This window comes from Scleropages formosus, chromosome 24 (genome assembly GCF_900964775.1).
Source record: "Scleropages formosus chromosome 24, fSclFor1.1, whole genome shotgun sequence".
NCBI lineage: Eukaryota > Metazoa > Chordata > Actinopteri > Osteoglossiformes > Osteoglossidae > Scleropages > Scleropages formosus.
In genome coordinates, this window is record NC_041829.1 from 8,386,620 (window position 1) to 8,400,361 (window position 13,742).

The following is a 13,742-nucleotide window of genomic DNA, read 5'->3' on the forward strand; positions in this document are numbered from 1 at the left end:
CTGGTGCATGTGCCGCAGTCATTTAGATGAATTCTTAGTTACCGTAGTGAATTTGTCCATGTGGTACATAGAATTATATTTCAATACAAGATACAAGGTACATAACTGCACATACTTTTAAAAAGATTAATATGATTAATATTGAATCAGCTGAACCTTTTGTAGGTCTGAAATCTGGGTTTTTATGTAAACATATTGTTGGGACACTAATGCAATGAATGGTTCCTAATCCCATCCATAATGAAATGGGAAATAATAATAGTGTACCGTGGACTTGCGTCCCCTTCTGTACACACCCTGCCTCCAGAAACAGGCTCCAGATCACCGCAACTCCGCATGGACAAGTGGGTTTTTAAATATGGCTGTGTTCTGATATTCATATATTGTACCTTTTTAAATGCTATGAGTTACTGTAGCTGGCTTTTGACTTGTTACCTGTATATTTCTTCATGGTAAAACGCTTTAAGAAGCTGCTTTAAAATGAGTGATGATAATAAGAGGAGGGCATGTGTAAAAGTATCCACATTAAATTAAACAGTTACCGTTTGAATGAAGATTTTTTTTGGCTAGGTGTGTATTAATAATATACATAAATTACAAATAACGTATTATTAACATTCTTATTATATTCCACATAGAATAAAATTTATTATTATTATTATTATTATTATTATTATTATTATTATTATGCCATAGAGCATAAGCGAGCAGTTTGCGCGCTTCTGCGGAAAGGAAAGCGAAAACCGAAACCTGGCGGTCCGGCCCTTCCCCGCGTGTCTGTATATATAGACACGAAGGCTCCTTTGCTCTCATTTCGTCAGAACTGGAGGAGGAGCTGCCGGAGAAGAGGAGTACACCTGAATACACAGCTCACCTGAACCACACGACACTAGTAATACACGGTTCACACTTTTGATTAATTTTATTATTATTATTATTACACCACGTACTATCACTTCCTCACTGTAACGTGGCGGTTCTGTTCGTACCTGGACCTGCGAGGAGGAGGAGAGCTGAGTGAGCAGCGCTTGCTCTCGGACGGTTGTCAGAACGCAGAAGAAGAAGAAGACCGGAAACACACGGACACACGCGCACAGGTGGGACACACGGTGTGTATGGTTATCGTTTTCACTTGATCCACGCAACTGCGACTTTATCAGATGTCAATGTCGGCAAACGGTTGGCTCAAAAGCTGGGGTTTTGTTTGGTTATCGATATGATTACATTTAATAATGGTCTTTCATGGCCAGAAAGAATGTCGGACACGGCGCTTCCTCGATCTGTTTGTAAACATAAAAATAGTATTTATACTGCGGTGGCGCGGTAAAACCACAGTTAACGAGAACAAACACGCATGTATTAGAAGCGTTCGGTATCCGGGCTGACGCCGATGTCACTCCCCTTCGGGACTTTTAGGCCCGATGTTGTGTGACACTCATCTGACTTCCACTGAAACGAAAGCGAAACCGAAACTCACCTCGCTGCGTTTGCGCGCGCGTAAACACCGTAAACATAAACACGGTAAAGCCGTGTTCGCACTCTCTCCTGCCGGTTAAGTCATTTCATCATTTGTAAAAACAGGGTTCAATATTTTGCACTGTTGCAGGGTGTGTAGCCTGTAGGTGATACATTAATAACGTTTTCACAAACTGACTGTTGAGATAACATAAATAATATAATATAATGTAATATAATATTTACACAAAAAATCTAACATAAAAAATATGACACCTATTAATTAATAGTGGTTGTCTTGCGAATCTTCCGCGACTAAACGCAAAGAAGCTGAAATCTCTCGTGTCGTTGCCATGGCAACCAATAACAGCGCCGCCCAAGCACAACAAGTAAGGCCGACGGGGGGCTTTAAAGCGTACAAAGTTACAAATTCCGGCGTTGCTTTATCTGTTCTATTGGACTGATATCGTTTTTATCATAAATGTACTTTTTCGACTATACAAAAAATCTGCTTCAGTGTCTTGAGAGAAAGTGTGTGGATGTAGAAAGTTTCCACCCAGTTACACGGTGTTTTCCAGATTTTTTGATATGTACTGTGTATAATTCTGTAATATGATAATAAGAAAATACAATAGATTTTACACTTTTTTGTCATCCCTTTCACATTAAAAGAATAAATTTTGACTTTCACATTATTTGATATACTTAATCACTAACAATAAAGGTTTAATTCTTTCTTTTTTTCTTTAAAATTAAATATTTATCTGTTTATCACTGTCAAAAGCCAGATTAAATTCATTTAATGTTGTAAAAACATGCATGAAATGGAGGGTGAGTGCTTTTTATAGGTACATAGATTTTCCATGAGTAAAAATTGTATTGAAGGTCTTGACATTGCCAGTCGTTCTGCAGATGTAACTTTGCATTTTTACCAGGATTTAAAATAAAATAAAATAAAATAAAAAAAAAAAAAAACAAACTTTATGGAACATGTCATGTGGGAAATTGAATTTAGCTTCACAGAAAAGGTAAATATATAAAGAGGTGGGTAAAGTAGTCAGAAACAATGGTCAAGTATAATTTTTGAAGTAAAAGTCCTTGAGTAAACATCTAAAGTATTGGGTAACGTTAAATCAAAATAAGCTTCTTAAAAATCCTAGGTGGCTGTCCAGTGGTAGACCTCCACTGTGTCCATGACCATTCTATGTAACCCCAGCTGTATTTTATATTCTGAAAAATCCATAATTTGCAATGAAAAAAGTAGATTGTCGATTGTTGGCTTTGCCAGTTGGTACATCGACATTCAGATGTTGTGGTGCCCTGAAGCCAAGAACCTCCAGCTCTACAAATGAGTAACAATGACAGTAGAACTAGAATTAAGCAACTAAACAGTAATGTATAAATATTCTCAGAGTGTACTGGACTATTTGCAGCCCCATCATGCACATTAACATTGATTGTTAAATTTCTGAAAACTGAGGAACTGTCCTACAGGTTTCACACCCTTCGCAGAGCTCCTCAGCATTACTCAGTAAAACCTGAGTGTTGTTTGTTGGGCATGATGGGAAATTTAAATTTTTATTTCAGATGGGATACTCAATTTAAATTCTGACAGGTGCATAGTGTCATTTATTGGGATTACTATTTTTTCTTTCTGCTTCTTTAGTTTGCTAGCAAGATATTTTCCAAATTTGTCACTCCAGTCAAAGTGGGTTGTTCTTAATCTTTGCATTAGGAATTGTGCTTTCCTATGAATAATATCCTATTAGTAATGCAAATCTGCAGTTTCTTGCTCGTCTTTAACTTGGAATAAAACCCTTATCTGAGAGCACTTTAATCCATCATTTTCCTTTATTACTCATTTGAAGCACCAAAGTGCCACATTTTGTTTCATTTATCCATTATCTTCATACAGGTTTTCCATCAGCTCATTGAGACATGAACAGACGTGGAGGACTGAGGGGTGCAGGTAGAGCAGATGATGGACAGAGGAGAGGTGAGGCCCATCCAGACATGACAGGAGTACTGCGACTGTATTGATAAGCCTGTACTTTTAAGGTTCCAGCTCCCACTTCCATTATTTCCATCTTTGTGTTCCTAAAGGTGCTGAAGATGGTCCCAGAGAAAATAACTGGAGACATCCTGCAGTTAGAGGCAGAGGCAGAGGGGACTTCAGAGGAAGAATCTGGAGAGGTCAGCACAATGATAGAAGAGGCGAGAACTTGCAAGACCACAGAGACAGAGAAGAAGGCCCGGGGATGGAAAGAGAGAACATGGGTGGGGCTAGAGGTGGAGCCAGAGCCAGAGGTGGGGCAAGGGGTGGGGCAGGACACAGGGGTGGGGCCAGAGGTGGGGCAGGGGCTGCGGGCAGGGGTGGAGGTAGAGTTGGAGACCAGGGTAGTGGGAATGGAAGAGCACTACCCAGGGGTGAAAAACCTGAGGTCCGGAGACTGGGACCCAAAGCCCTGGAAGAGCTGTTGGGGAAAGATGCGTCGGAAGTGGCCATCACTCTGTCATCTAGTCCAGGGCTGCAGGCTCTGCTGGATGAGAAAACAATGGGTCACATCCTAGTGCAACTGCTCTGTCAGGTTCTGAGCAAAGCCATTAGTTCCAGAATTGATCGGCGAATCGTGCAGCACTTAGCTGGAGTAATTAAGGACTCCACTTTCATTCGGACAATACTCCCTCACTATATCGCGGGTATGATGTCGGACAGTATCCCGGCCCGCAGGGCACAGTACCCCCAGCACTTGGAGAACATAATCAGCCTTCTGTCAGATGTAGTCAGGATCTTCCCAGCAAGTTCTGTCCAAGTTATCTCCATGCTTGTGGCGCTCCTGAAGCCGACCATCAACGAGTTGCGAGCCTCCGGTGTAACAATACCCAACAACATTGAGGAGAACCTGGAGAAGGTAGATGGCTTGATAAATCACCTGAAAGAAAAGGCAAGGGATGGTACTCTGAGGTCAGACAACTACACTTTCCTTGCCAATGAGGATGCTGCACCACCAGGAGAGGGACATTTCCGGACCATCACCATCTACCCATCACCGGAGGAGATCCATCAAAATGAAAAACCATTCCTGCGGCCCAACATCACCACCCGCAGCTACCTCAGCAGCGAAATCTATCTGGACACCCACTTCCGCCTGCTGCGGGAAGACTTTGTCCGTCCTCTGCGTGACGGCATCAGGCAGCTGTTACAGAGTTACCAAGACGAGCGTCAAGGACTGGCACCCACGAAGGCCCGACGCTTTGATGAGATTAGGATGTACCTGGATACTCGCATCATCGTACCTCTGTGCACTCCAACAGGAATTGCCTACAAAGTTCAGTTTGACTCTCGTCCATTAAAGGTAAGGAGTTGGATTTGTTGTTCTGTAGTTTTGCTGAAATAGTGACACATGGTTATCTCAACAAGTCCTGCCTCTGTTTTCAGTTTGTTCGCTGGCAGAACTCCAAACGGCTGCTGTATGGCTCTCTGGTCTGCCTATCTCGGGACAACTTTGAGACCCTGCTATTTGCCACGGTGTCTGATCGGTCCCCGGAGGACCTGCAGAAAGGGCTGGTTCAGCTCAGCTTCTCTCAAGACAGCCGGCCCGCCCTAGCTGAGCTGCAGGTGTCTGACTCCTTCCTCATGGTGGAAACTACAGCATACTTCGAAGCTTATCGCCACGTCCTAGAGGGCCTACAGGAGGAAGAGGCAGAAAACCTGCCCTTCCAAAGGTACATGCTGTTCAAAAGTTACATCATAATATCATTATCACCTTCCTCACTTCTGTCATTTTATTTCTGTGTATTGATTTCTTGTTTCCACTGTTGTGAGCCTATGTGTTTTTAAAGTAAACAACCGTTCCAATAAAAAACTTATTGTGAAACACGTTAGAAGAGCATAAGTAAGATCTGTTGAGTAATTTGCATATGAAAATATTACTCAAATTAAAAGAGATTTTTCTTGTCAGGTACATAGTGGAATGCAACAAAGAGATCCGATCTCCTGCCTACCTCACAATGGGGGAGGAGTTTGTCTTGAAAGCCATTGCGGCTAAAGGGTTTGAGAAGAGCATGAAGCCCTTCAGTGTCCTGGACCAGGGAGCCTGGCCCAGCATGGAGCAGCTGGGACTGGATGAGTCACAGATGAGGGCCCTCAAGCTGGCGCTCACCAAGGAGCTTGCTATCATACAGGGGCCACCAGGCACAGGTACTACATCCAACTCCTCCACCCCTTTTGGTGATAAAAAGAACATTCTTTGGTGATCAGTACAGCTAACTGTACTGTCAGCTGTTGTAATTTTTTGTGTTTATGGAACAAACTTTAGTTCCTGAAGCAAATTGATAGAATTATAATTATTAACAGAGTATTTCAGTTTTGTATATGCAGGATTTTTCGGGACTAATCACAGTCTGAAGTCTAACACAAGTCTTATTGTCTGGAGTAACATCCCTCAAAGTCTACCTGTTTTACAGGTAAGACACATGTTGGCCTGAAGATTGCCCAGGCTCTCCTGACAAATTCTCATGTTTGGAAGATGGATGTGGCCACCCCACCTGTGCTGGTGGTCTGCTACACCAACCATGCTCTAGACCAGTTCCTGGAAGGTGGGCTTTCTGCAGACAGGACATTTCAACAGTACCTTCTTCTATACAAGAAACTATAAAAAATCAACACATTTTGATGTGTTTCACTTGATATAAATGAGTTTAATTGTAGGACTGACATAATTTTGAGTTTATTAGTATGTATTTTAACTTTGTTGCTGTCTGTAGTCGTGAGATGGAAGACTTTGATTTAATCTGGCAAATTACTTTGGCACAGGGATCCATGGATTCCTGAAGGAAGGCATTGTGAGGGTTGGCGGGCGCAGCAACAGTGAGGTCCTGAAGCAGTTCACTCTTAGAGAACTCACTGGAGGCCCGAACTTCCGACGCAGCCTCCCTGCCCACCTGCGCCGTGCCCACTTTGAAGTGAGTCCCCAAGGACACCGTTTAACAGCTGACCCTGCTGCAACCTTTCCATTCCCTCTAGCTTTAGTTAACTTGTCTTCATTAATGTCTTTTGAAGAGACCTTTGTTCACTTTGACTGCTGTTAGCACTGCTAGTGACATTTCCAAAGCTTTCCATGAAGAGAGAAGCAAGGGGTATCAAGAAACCCTGAAGACACATCACCACTTTCAAAACTTTAATTACTGAAGCCTTGTTTCACATCATTCCTTCCAAAGATCAGCACAGGTCTAGCACAGGCGGAGCAACGCATCCTGGAGCAGGCCAGCCAGCTTGAGTGCAGCCTTCGTGGAATCCTCCGTGAGGAGTTCCTAGAAAAGTTCATCTCTGAAGACCACTGGGAGAGCTTGAACAACAGTCCTGTAAGGCATGATTCACAGTGGATTTCGATCAGTAGTCCTTCAAAATGGAAGTTGGTGAAAATCTCAAATTATATTTCACTTCTCCACTATTCTTCTCCAGAATCCTATTTCAGCTTGATTTTAGAGTTCTGTGACAAAAGGTTTTATGATATGACTGTATGTTGTGTAAATCTTGTAAACGAAATTGGGAAATATGAATGGACTTATAGCTTCCTGGCCTACATAGACCTAAGAACGACTCACTTGTTATCTTTAAGGAATCGTGTAACATGGGAAACTTAGCGTCTTTGTGTGTTTGACCATGCAGATGTCAGATGGCTTTCAGACCTACGGGAAGAAGACATCCATGATCTTGGAGTGGCTAGGCTTGGGTTCCTCAGCTTTTCAGCAAAGGGCTCCACAGCCAGGTGTCATCGATGCTGGTAGGGAACATCTTAACTTAAAACAGAGAAGTCACAGCTTGATCTCACCAGATTAAATGGAGTGTAAATTAAACATCTTCTTAGTTAATTACACAGAAAAGGCTAGTATGCTGGTAAGTAGTTACAATAATTTGATTAAGACAAATCTGCCTGTAAATGTAATAAATGAAGTAAGTGGATTTGAAAAAGAGCATTGATTTTTTTTAAGAAGACACATTCTACCTCCAGAAGCCAAATGGGGAAATTTTGTATGATCTGATGAGACCAAGGTGAAACTTTGTGGCCTTAATTCCAATAGATGTTTGGTGCAAAGCCAACATGTATTTAATATAACAGAGGAGGACGAGGAGGAGGAACAACTGCAGGAGGAAGAAGAGCTGGTGGATGTGGAGGAGGAAGCAACACTAATCCAGAATGAGCGAATCATTGAAGACTCAGAGTTGCATGAAAAAGTCCTCCAAAAGAAGAAGAAGAAGAAAACAGACCTGGCAGTGAAGGAGCTGGCCAAAGTGATGCTCACGCTGAACCTGGACAACAAAGATGAACCTGTCCAAAACCAAGATGACTGGCAGGTAGTGATTCCCCACGAGGTCAAATCCCCTGCGAAGCTCTCTGACCATGATTTAGTACTTGTTTTGCAGATGCTTAAATCCAGAGTGTCACAGAACTTAAAACTTCACGTGTTTACACAGCTCAAATTTTTTTATAGAAGCAGTTCAGGTTTACGTGTCTTGGCGAAGGCCTTGAGCTGACAGTTTGGTCACAAATTTAAGTCCTTAATTGCTTTCTTTCTGCCTAAGTTAGGTCACTTTTGCTTAGCATTGATGGATCTGACAGCCCCTCCAACCACCTGAACATCCTTTCCATGTGGCATCTTTACGTAGATGCAGCGTGATCAGAAGCGTAAGCTGAAGCAGAGGATACGCAAGGAGCTGGCAAAGACCACGGCCTTGAGCGAGGAGGAGGAGGCGAGCATCTATGACGTGTGGACTCTCAGTCTGCAGGAGCGCTGGAAACTCTACAGGTAACCTGCTGATTTCAGCACTGGCCGTAATGGCACAGCTGACTGTCCAGTCATATAACAATATAGTGAACCTATAACATATAGGAGCAAAACTAAATTCATGGCATGGACTTCCTACAACATGCTATTACATCATAGATTCAAAGAGTGATGAGTTTTGAGGTCCAGTTGAGTTTCTCTTTATTAATTTTTTTTATTATTAATGCTTGTATCTGCTACCTTTATCCAAAGCTGCTTATACAAGTTTACCTGGCCGGGTACTGCGGCAGGGTCCCTTTTAGACTACAAGTCTGCATCCTTAGATGTACTGTAATGCAAGCCCTCAACAGATTTTTACTCATAGATAGGGAGATCTGTAGTCAGAACATGCTGGAATGAGCCGATAGGTATATGAGAGGGTTGTGGTGTTTGTCGTGGTTGCAGGCTGTGGGTGATGCGCTACCGGACAGACATGCGCACCCGGGCTCTGCAGTCGGAGAAGGTCTACCAGGACGCAGCCGAGCGCCTGGCTGAGATCCGAATGCGTCAGGACCTGTGTGTGCTGCAGGAAGCTCGTGTCATTGGCATGACCACCACCGGGGCAGCCAAGTACCGGCGGGCCCTGCAGGAGGTGCGCCCAAGGCTGGTGATTGTGGAGGAGGCGGCCGAGGTGCTGGAGGCCCACATCATCACCACCCTGAGCAGAGCATGTCAGCACCTCATCCTCATCGGGGACCATCAGCAGGTGGGGCAAAATGGGTCACTTCCTGTTCCAGGGCATCTTGGTCAGCCTCTGATGGACCTCTTCTTACTGGTTATATAGAGCAATGAACCCTATCAGTGCTTCTCTGCTGCAGTCCCTGTTTGCTTTGCACATCGCTTCCTGTTTTTGTCACTCATAAACATAAGCTCCATTCTAGGCCCTTGTTCTGACGGAACAGTCAGATAAGTACAGCTTTCAGAAATTTTAACAAGTTATAAAAAACCTATACCGATTGACTACTGTGCTGTCAAGTGGTTGGTTTAAACGCCTCTTAACGGCTACTTAAGAACTTTAGTCTGTTTGCTTCTTGTTTCCAAAAAAACACAATGCATTTCAGATTTTTCAGGTGTGCTCTCCCAGATTCATGTTCACTTTGACTTTTGACCTTGCGTATCCATAGTTGCGACCCAGTGCCACCGTGTACGAGCTGGCCAAGAATTTCAACCTGGAGGTGTCGCTCTTCGAGAGGCTGGTCAAGCTTGACTTCCCCTACGTCCGACTCAACTACCAGGTCAGTGCGTGACCTGTGATCTGTCACCTTGTAGTCTTTGGTTCCTCATAATCTCAAGTGTCATTCCCTGTGGCCCACATGTCTTCCCACACGCATTTATATTACTGGGAGTCGCTCAGTGACTCGTAGTTTTCTTTGGTATTCATAAATATGACGGTAAATCTCTTGGTTACTTTGTGTTCACAGCACCGCATGCGGCCAGAAATAGCACGCCTGCTGACTCCTCACATCTACACGGAGCTGGAGAACCACCCGTCTGTTCTGGAGTATGACAACATCAAGGTCTGTTTCTCTTTGCCTAACAGCTTATGACATTCTCCGTGTGAACTTTCTGTTTGATCGCATTGCTGAGAGAGATTATTAGATAAAAAAAGTATGTAAGTGCAAAGCAGAGTTAAATTCTCTTATAAAGTTGGTGGAATGCCGTAAATGGGATTTAACGCAATTAAATATTCCCTTGCAGGGGATTCTCTCAAACTTGTTCTTTGTGGAGCATGAATTTCCCGAGGAGGAGATCCAAGATGGACGCAGCCACCAGAATCGCCACGAAGCCCAGTTTGTGGTAGCCCTATGTCAGTACCTCCTGTATCAAGACTACAAACCGTCACAGATCACCATCCTCACGACGTACACTGGGCAGCTGCACTGCCTGCGCAGAATGCTTCCAGCCTCACGGTTTGCTGGGGTCAAGGTTCATGTGGTAGACAAGTACCAAGGGGAAGAGAATGACATTGTCTTGCTGTCACTGGTGCGCAGCAACCCGGAAGGGCGTGTGGGATTCCTGCAGATTGCGAATCGTGTCTGTGTTGCCTTGTCCCGGGCCAAGAAGGGTCTGTACTGCATCGGGAACATGAGCATGTTGGGCCGAGTCCACCTGTGGAGCAGCATCTTGCACACGTTGCGGGAACACGGCCAGATGGGCCATCACCTGACGCTCTGCTGCCAGAACCATCCGGAGACACGCAGCCTGGTCTCTTGTGCTGAGGACTTCAAGCAAGCGCCTGAGGGGGGTTGTCGCCGAGCGTGTGACTTCCGCCTGCCCTGCGGCCATGTGTGCACCCGTGTATGCCACCCATATGATCCCGAGCACAAGAATTTTGAGTGTATGAAGCCTTGCCCCAAGGTGCTGTGTAAGCTGGGCCACCGCTGCCCTGCCCGGTGCTACCAGGAGTGCCCTGACTGCCCTGTGCTGGTGCAGAAAGTCATCCCATCCTGCCAGCATGAACAGATGGTACCCTGCCACCAAGACCCAAGCGATTTCATTTGCCAGGAGCCCTGCAAGAAGAAGTTAAGGTGTGGGCACCCATGTGTCTCGGTATGTGGTGAGCCCTGCACCACGCACTGCATGGTACAGATCACAGTGGAGCTGGACTGTGGGCATTGCCAGGAGGTGTCTTGCCACCGATCTGGGCCGGGTGTGAGGCCACCGGCATGTAAAGTGCCGTGCCGCGTGATACTGAAGTGTGGTCACCCCTGCCTCGGGACCTGCCACAAGTGCCATCAAGGCCGTATCCACCAGGCCTGTTCGAAGCCCTGCCGCCGGCCCCTTGTTTGCTCACACCTGTGCCTGGAGCCCTGCACGGATAAGTGCCCCCCCTGTCAGATCCCGTGCCAAAACCGCTGTGTGCACAGTGTCTGTCCGAAGCCCTGTGGCAAACCCTGTGCGCCCTGTGCGGAGCCCTGTGCTTGGCAGTGCCCTCATCAGCGCTGCACCAAGCTGTGCCATGAGCCCTGTGACCGGCCACCGTGCAACCAGCCCTGCAGCGAGATTCTTGATTGCGGACACCCCTGCATCGGGCTCTGCGGTGACACATGCCCTGAAAAGTGCCGCATTTGCAACCACGATGAGGTAACAGAAATATTCTTTGGCATGGAGGATGACCCCCTGGCCCGCTTTATTGAGCTGGAAGATTGTGGACACATCTTTGAATCAACTGCTTTGGACAAATACATGAATCAGGATGAGGAGGCTGTGGATGACCAGGACCAGCTCGCCATTCGCCTTAAAGAGTGCCCCAAGTGTCGTACTCCCATCCGCAGGAATCTCCGCTATGGTGCTCACATCAACCGCTGCCTCGCTGAAATCGAGAAGGTGAAGGCAGTGCTCAATGGTTGTCCAGAGGCTCTTGGGAACGAGAGGAAGGCCCTTCTGGACCGTCGGCAAAAAATGGCTGTAGTGTCTCTCTATGATCTGAGGAAATATGGCGACTTGGCAAAACGGCTCACAGAGGGTGATCTGAACTTGCAGAACCTGTGGATGCTTGAGAATGAGATGGCTTTCCTGGATAGATTTGATAAGGTCATCAAGCCAATGGTGAAAAACAAATCCAGTGTGCACTGGGAAGTCTTTGCTTTGCGTCTTGAGGAGTTCCTGGGGTGGCTGGAACACCCTAACCAGAGATTTTTGGAGCAACAGATCTCTGACTTGCAGGATGAAGCCCAGAGGCTCATCTACCTGGCCAAACTCAATATATGCTGTGACAGGGCCATGTACAAGTTAGAAGATGCTACTTTAAAAACAAAAGTACAGGATCTAAGGAAAATTCTGGAAGGAACCTCTCCGTTCACTCAAAAGGATGAGATGTGGGTGAAGGAGGAACTGAAATGCCTAGAGAAGAAGCTGCCAGGAGGGCTGGGCATTACCAGTGAGGAGAGGGTGATGATCGTCCAGGCCATGCAACTGCCTAAAGGCCACTGGTACAAGTGCCCCAATGGCCACGTCTATGCAATCGGGGACTGTGGGGGGGCTATGGAGAGCCGGAAATGTCCGGAGTGTCCCGCCACCATTGGTGGTGCCAACCACACTTTAAGTACAGGAAACGCAGTGGCATCAGAGATGGATGGAGCTCAACATGCTGCCTGGTCGGACGCTGCCAACCTTTTGAACTATGACTTGAACAGACTAAGACTGTGACCTCAGAAACACTCAACACGGAATCAGGGCATTTTTTTTCTGATTGGATTCAAAGTAGAGTCTGAGTGGCATTATAGTCACTGCTGGTACAATATACAGTGAAACGAAGCAACGTTCCTCCAGGACCATAGTGCTACATAAAAAAACAACACACAGTTACCTACACAGACTACATAAAGTGCATGTGTTCAAGATGCGTGCAAACAGTGAATCACAGTACAGTATTTCCCAAACAGGACAACAGGCACAGTAAAGGACAGTTCAGCGCCGATCAGTATGCAGTTCTGGTGTGGAGTAAAGTGCAAGAAGATATTACAATATAATAATAAATGCTGTAAATATAAAAATACTAGTTAGAGAGAAATCTAACTACAAATCATGATACAAGATGCAAATGCTAGTCCTGCTCATTAGAGTCATTCAGTAATTAATTAATTAATACCTCCTTCCTGGTGGATGAACGTTTGATTTAGAATGAATTGGTCAACAATCAACAGGAGTTGTGTGGAGACAAAGATTTTATTTTCAGTGATTTTTAGATGTAATTTTAATATAGTTTAAAGTTGCTGTACCTAATAAGTAGAAATAAATTAAGGGATGTCTCTATATTCATCCCTCAAATAAAAGGGTCTTGCACAATGAAAAATTGCTACAATGGCTTGTAAAAATATCTTTCTCTTCTGCTTGTGTTTCTGTTATACTGTCAATTCATGTCCATATGTGTCTTTAGCACAATCATTAAAAAGGCACAACATGCAGTACAACCACACGTTTGCCCTCAACCCCACATAGGTGGTTACCTTATCATTCAGCTAAATAAACATGGAATAAATGCTCATGGAAACGGTTAAGAAAAGTCCAGGGCACAATAAAGTAACTATGCAGAGAAACTTAGTAATGCTCAGTGAGAGGCTACTCAGGAGAACAGTATCCTATCTTAATGAAATTTTCAGCCATGAATTAATGTAATATCACAACTGAAATGGGAGATTTGATAGCATGCATTCCAGTCATACAAAAAGCTTTAATAACAAAATAAAGTCTTATTCTCACGGGTGGCACGGCGGCACAACATTGCTGTCCCACAGTGCCTGGGTGGTGCGAGAGGACGTGGGTTCGACCCCTCCTCAGCCTATGTGGAGTTTGCATGTTCTCCCTCCTGTCTGCCTGGGTTTTTTTCTGGGTGCTCTGGTTTCCTCTCACAGTCCAAAGACATGCTGTTCAGGTTAACCCACGGTGTGTGAGTGACAGAGTGTGTTCCTCTGATGTATGGATGAGTGATCCAGTGTAAGTAGTGTATCCAGCAGTGT

At 45.0% G+C, this 13,742-nt stretch overlaps 1 protein-coding gene across 3 annotated transcripts; it reads left to right on the plus strand.

The window, feature by feature from the left end:
* Positions 1–825: 825 nt before the first annotated feature.
* znfx1 (zinc finger, NFX1-type containing 1) lies at positions 826–13,505 on the plus strand. Of its 3 annotated transcripts, XM_029248931.1 has the most exons (16): positions 826–892; positions 1,003–1,097; positions 3,371–3,451; positions 3,559–4,811; positions 4,895–5,181; positions 5,418–5,656; positions 5,923–6,054; positions 6,272–6,420; positions 6,676–6,819; positions 7,127–7,241; positions 7,578–7,813; positions 8,126–8,265; positions 8,689–8,989; positions 9,408–9,518; positions 9,705–9,800; positions 9,982–13,505. In XM_029248931.1, the coding sequence occupies exons 3-16, from the start codon at positions 3,394–3,396 to the stop codon at positions 12,430–12,432; spliced, it is 5,712 nt and encodes a 1,903-aa protein (XP_029104764.1). In that variant the 5' UTR covers positions 826–892; positions 1,003–1,097; positions 3,371–3,393; the 3' UTR covers positions 12,433–13,505. The 3 variants fall into 3 exon arrangements, with proteins under 3 accessions (XP_029104764.1, XP_029104763.1, XP_018611244.2); XM_029248930.1 differs by having other exon boundaries at positions 838–1,109; XM_018755728.2 differs by having other exon boundaries at positions 838–1,097.
* Positions 13,506–13,742: the final 237 nt, after the last annotated feature.

What these genes read in the sequence shown, in the direction of transcription:
- znfx1 (XM_029248931.1), top strand. Translation starts at nt 3,394, where the DNA reads ATGAACAGACGTGGAGGACTGAGGGGTGCAGGTAGAGCAGATGATGGA. An exon ending in TCTAGACCAGTTCCTGGAAG is followed by an intron (nt 6,055 to 6,271) that starts GTGGGCTTTCTG and finishes ACTTTGGCACAG; the next exon opens with GGATCCATGGATTCCTGAAG. An exon ending in TGCGCCGTGCCCACTTTGAA is followed by an intron (nt 6,421 to 6,675) that starts GTGAGTCCCCAA and finishes TTCCTTCCAAAG; the next exon opens with ATCAGCACAGGTCTAGCACA.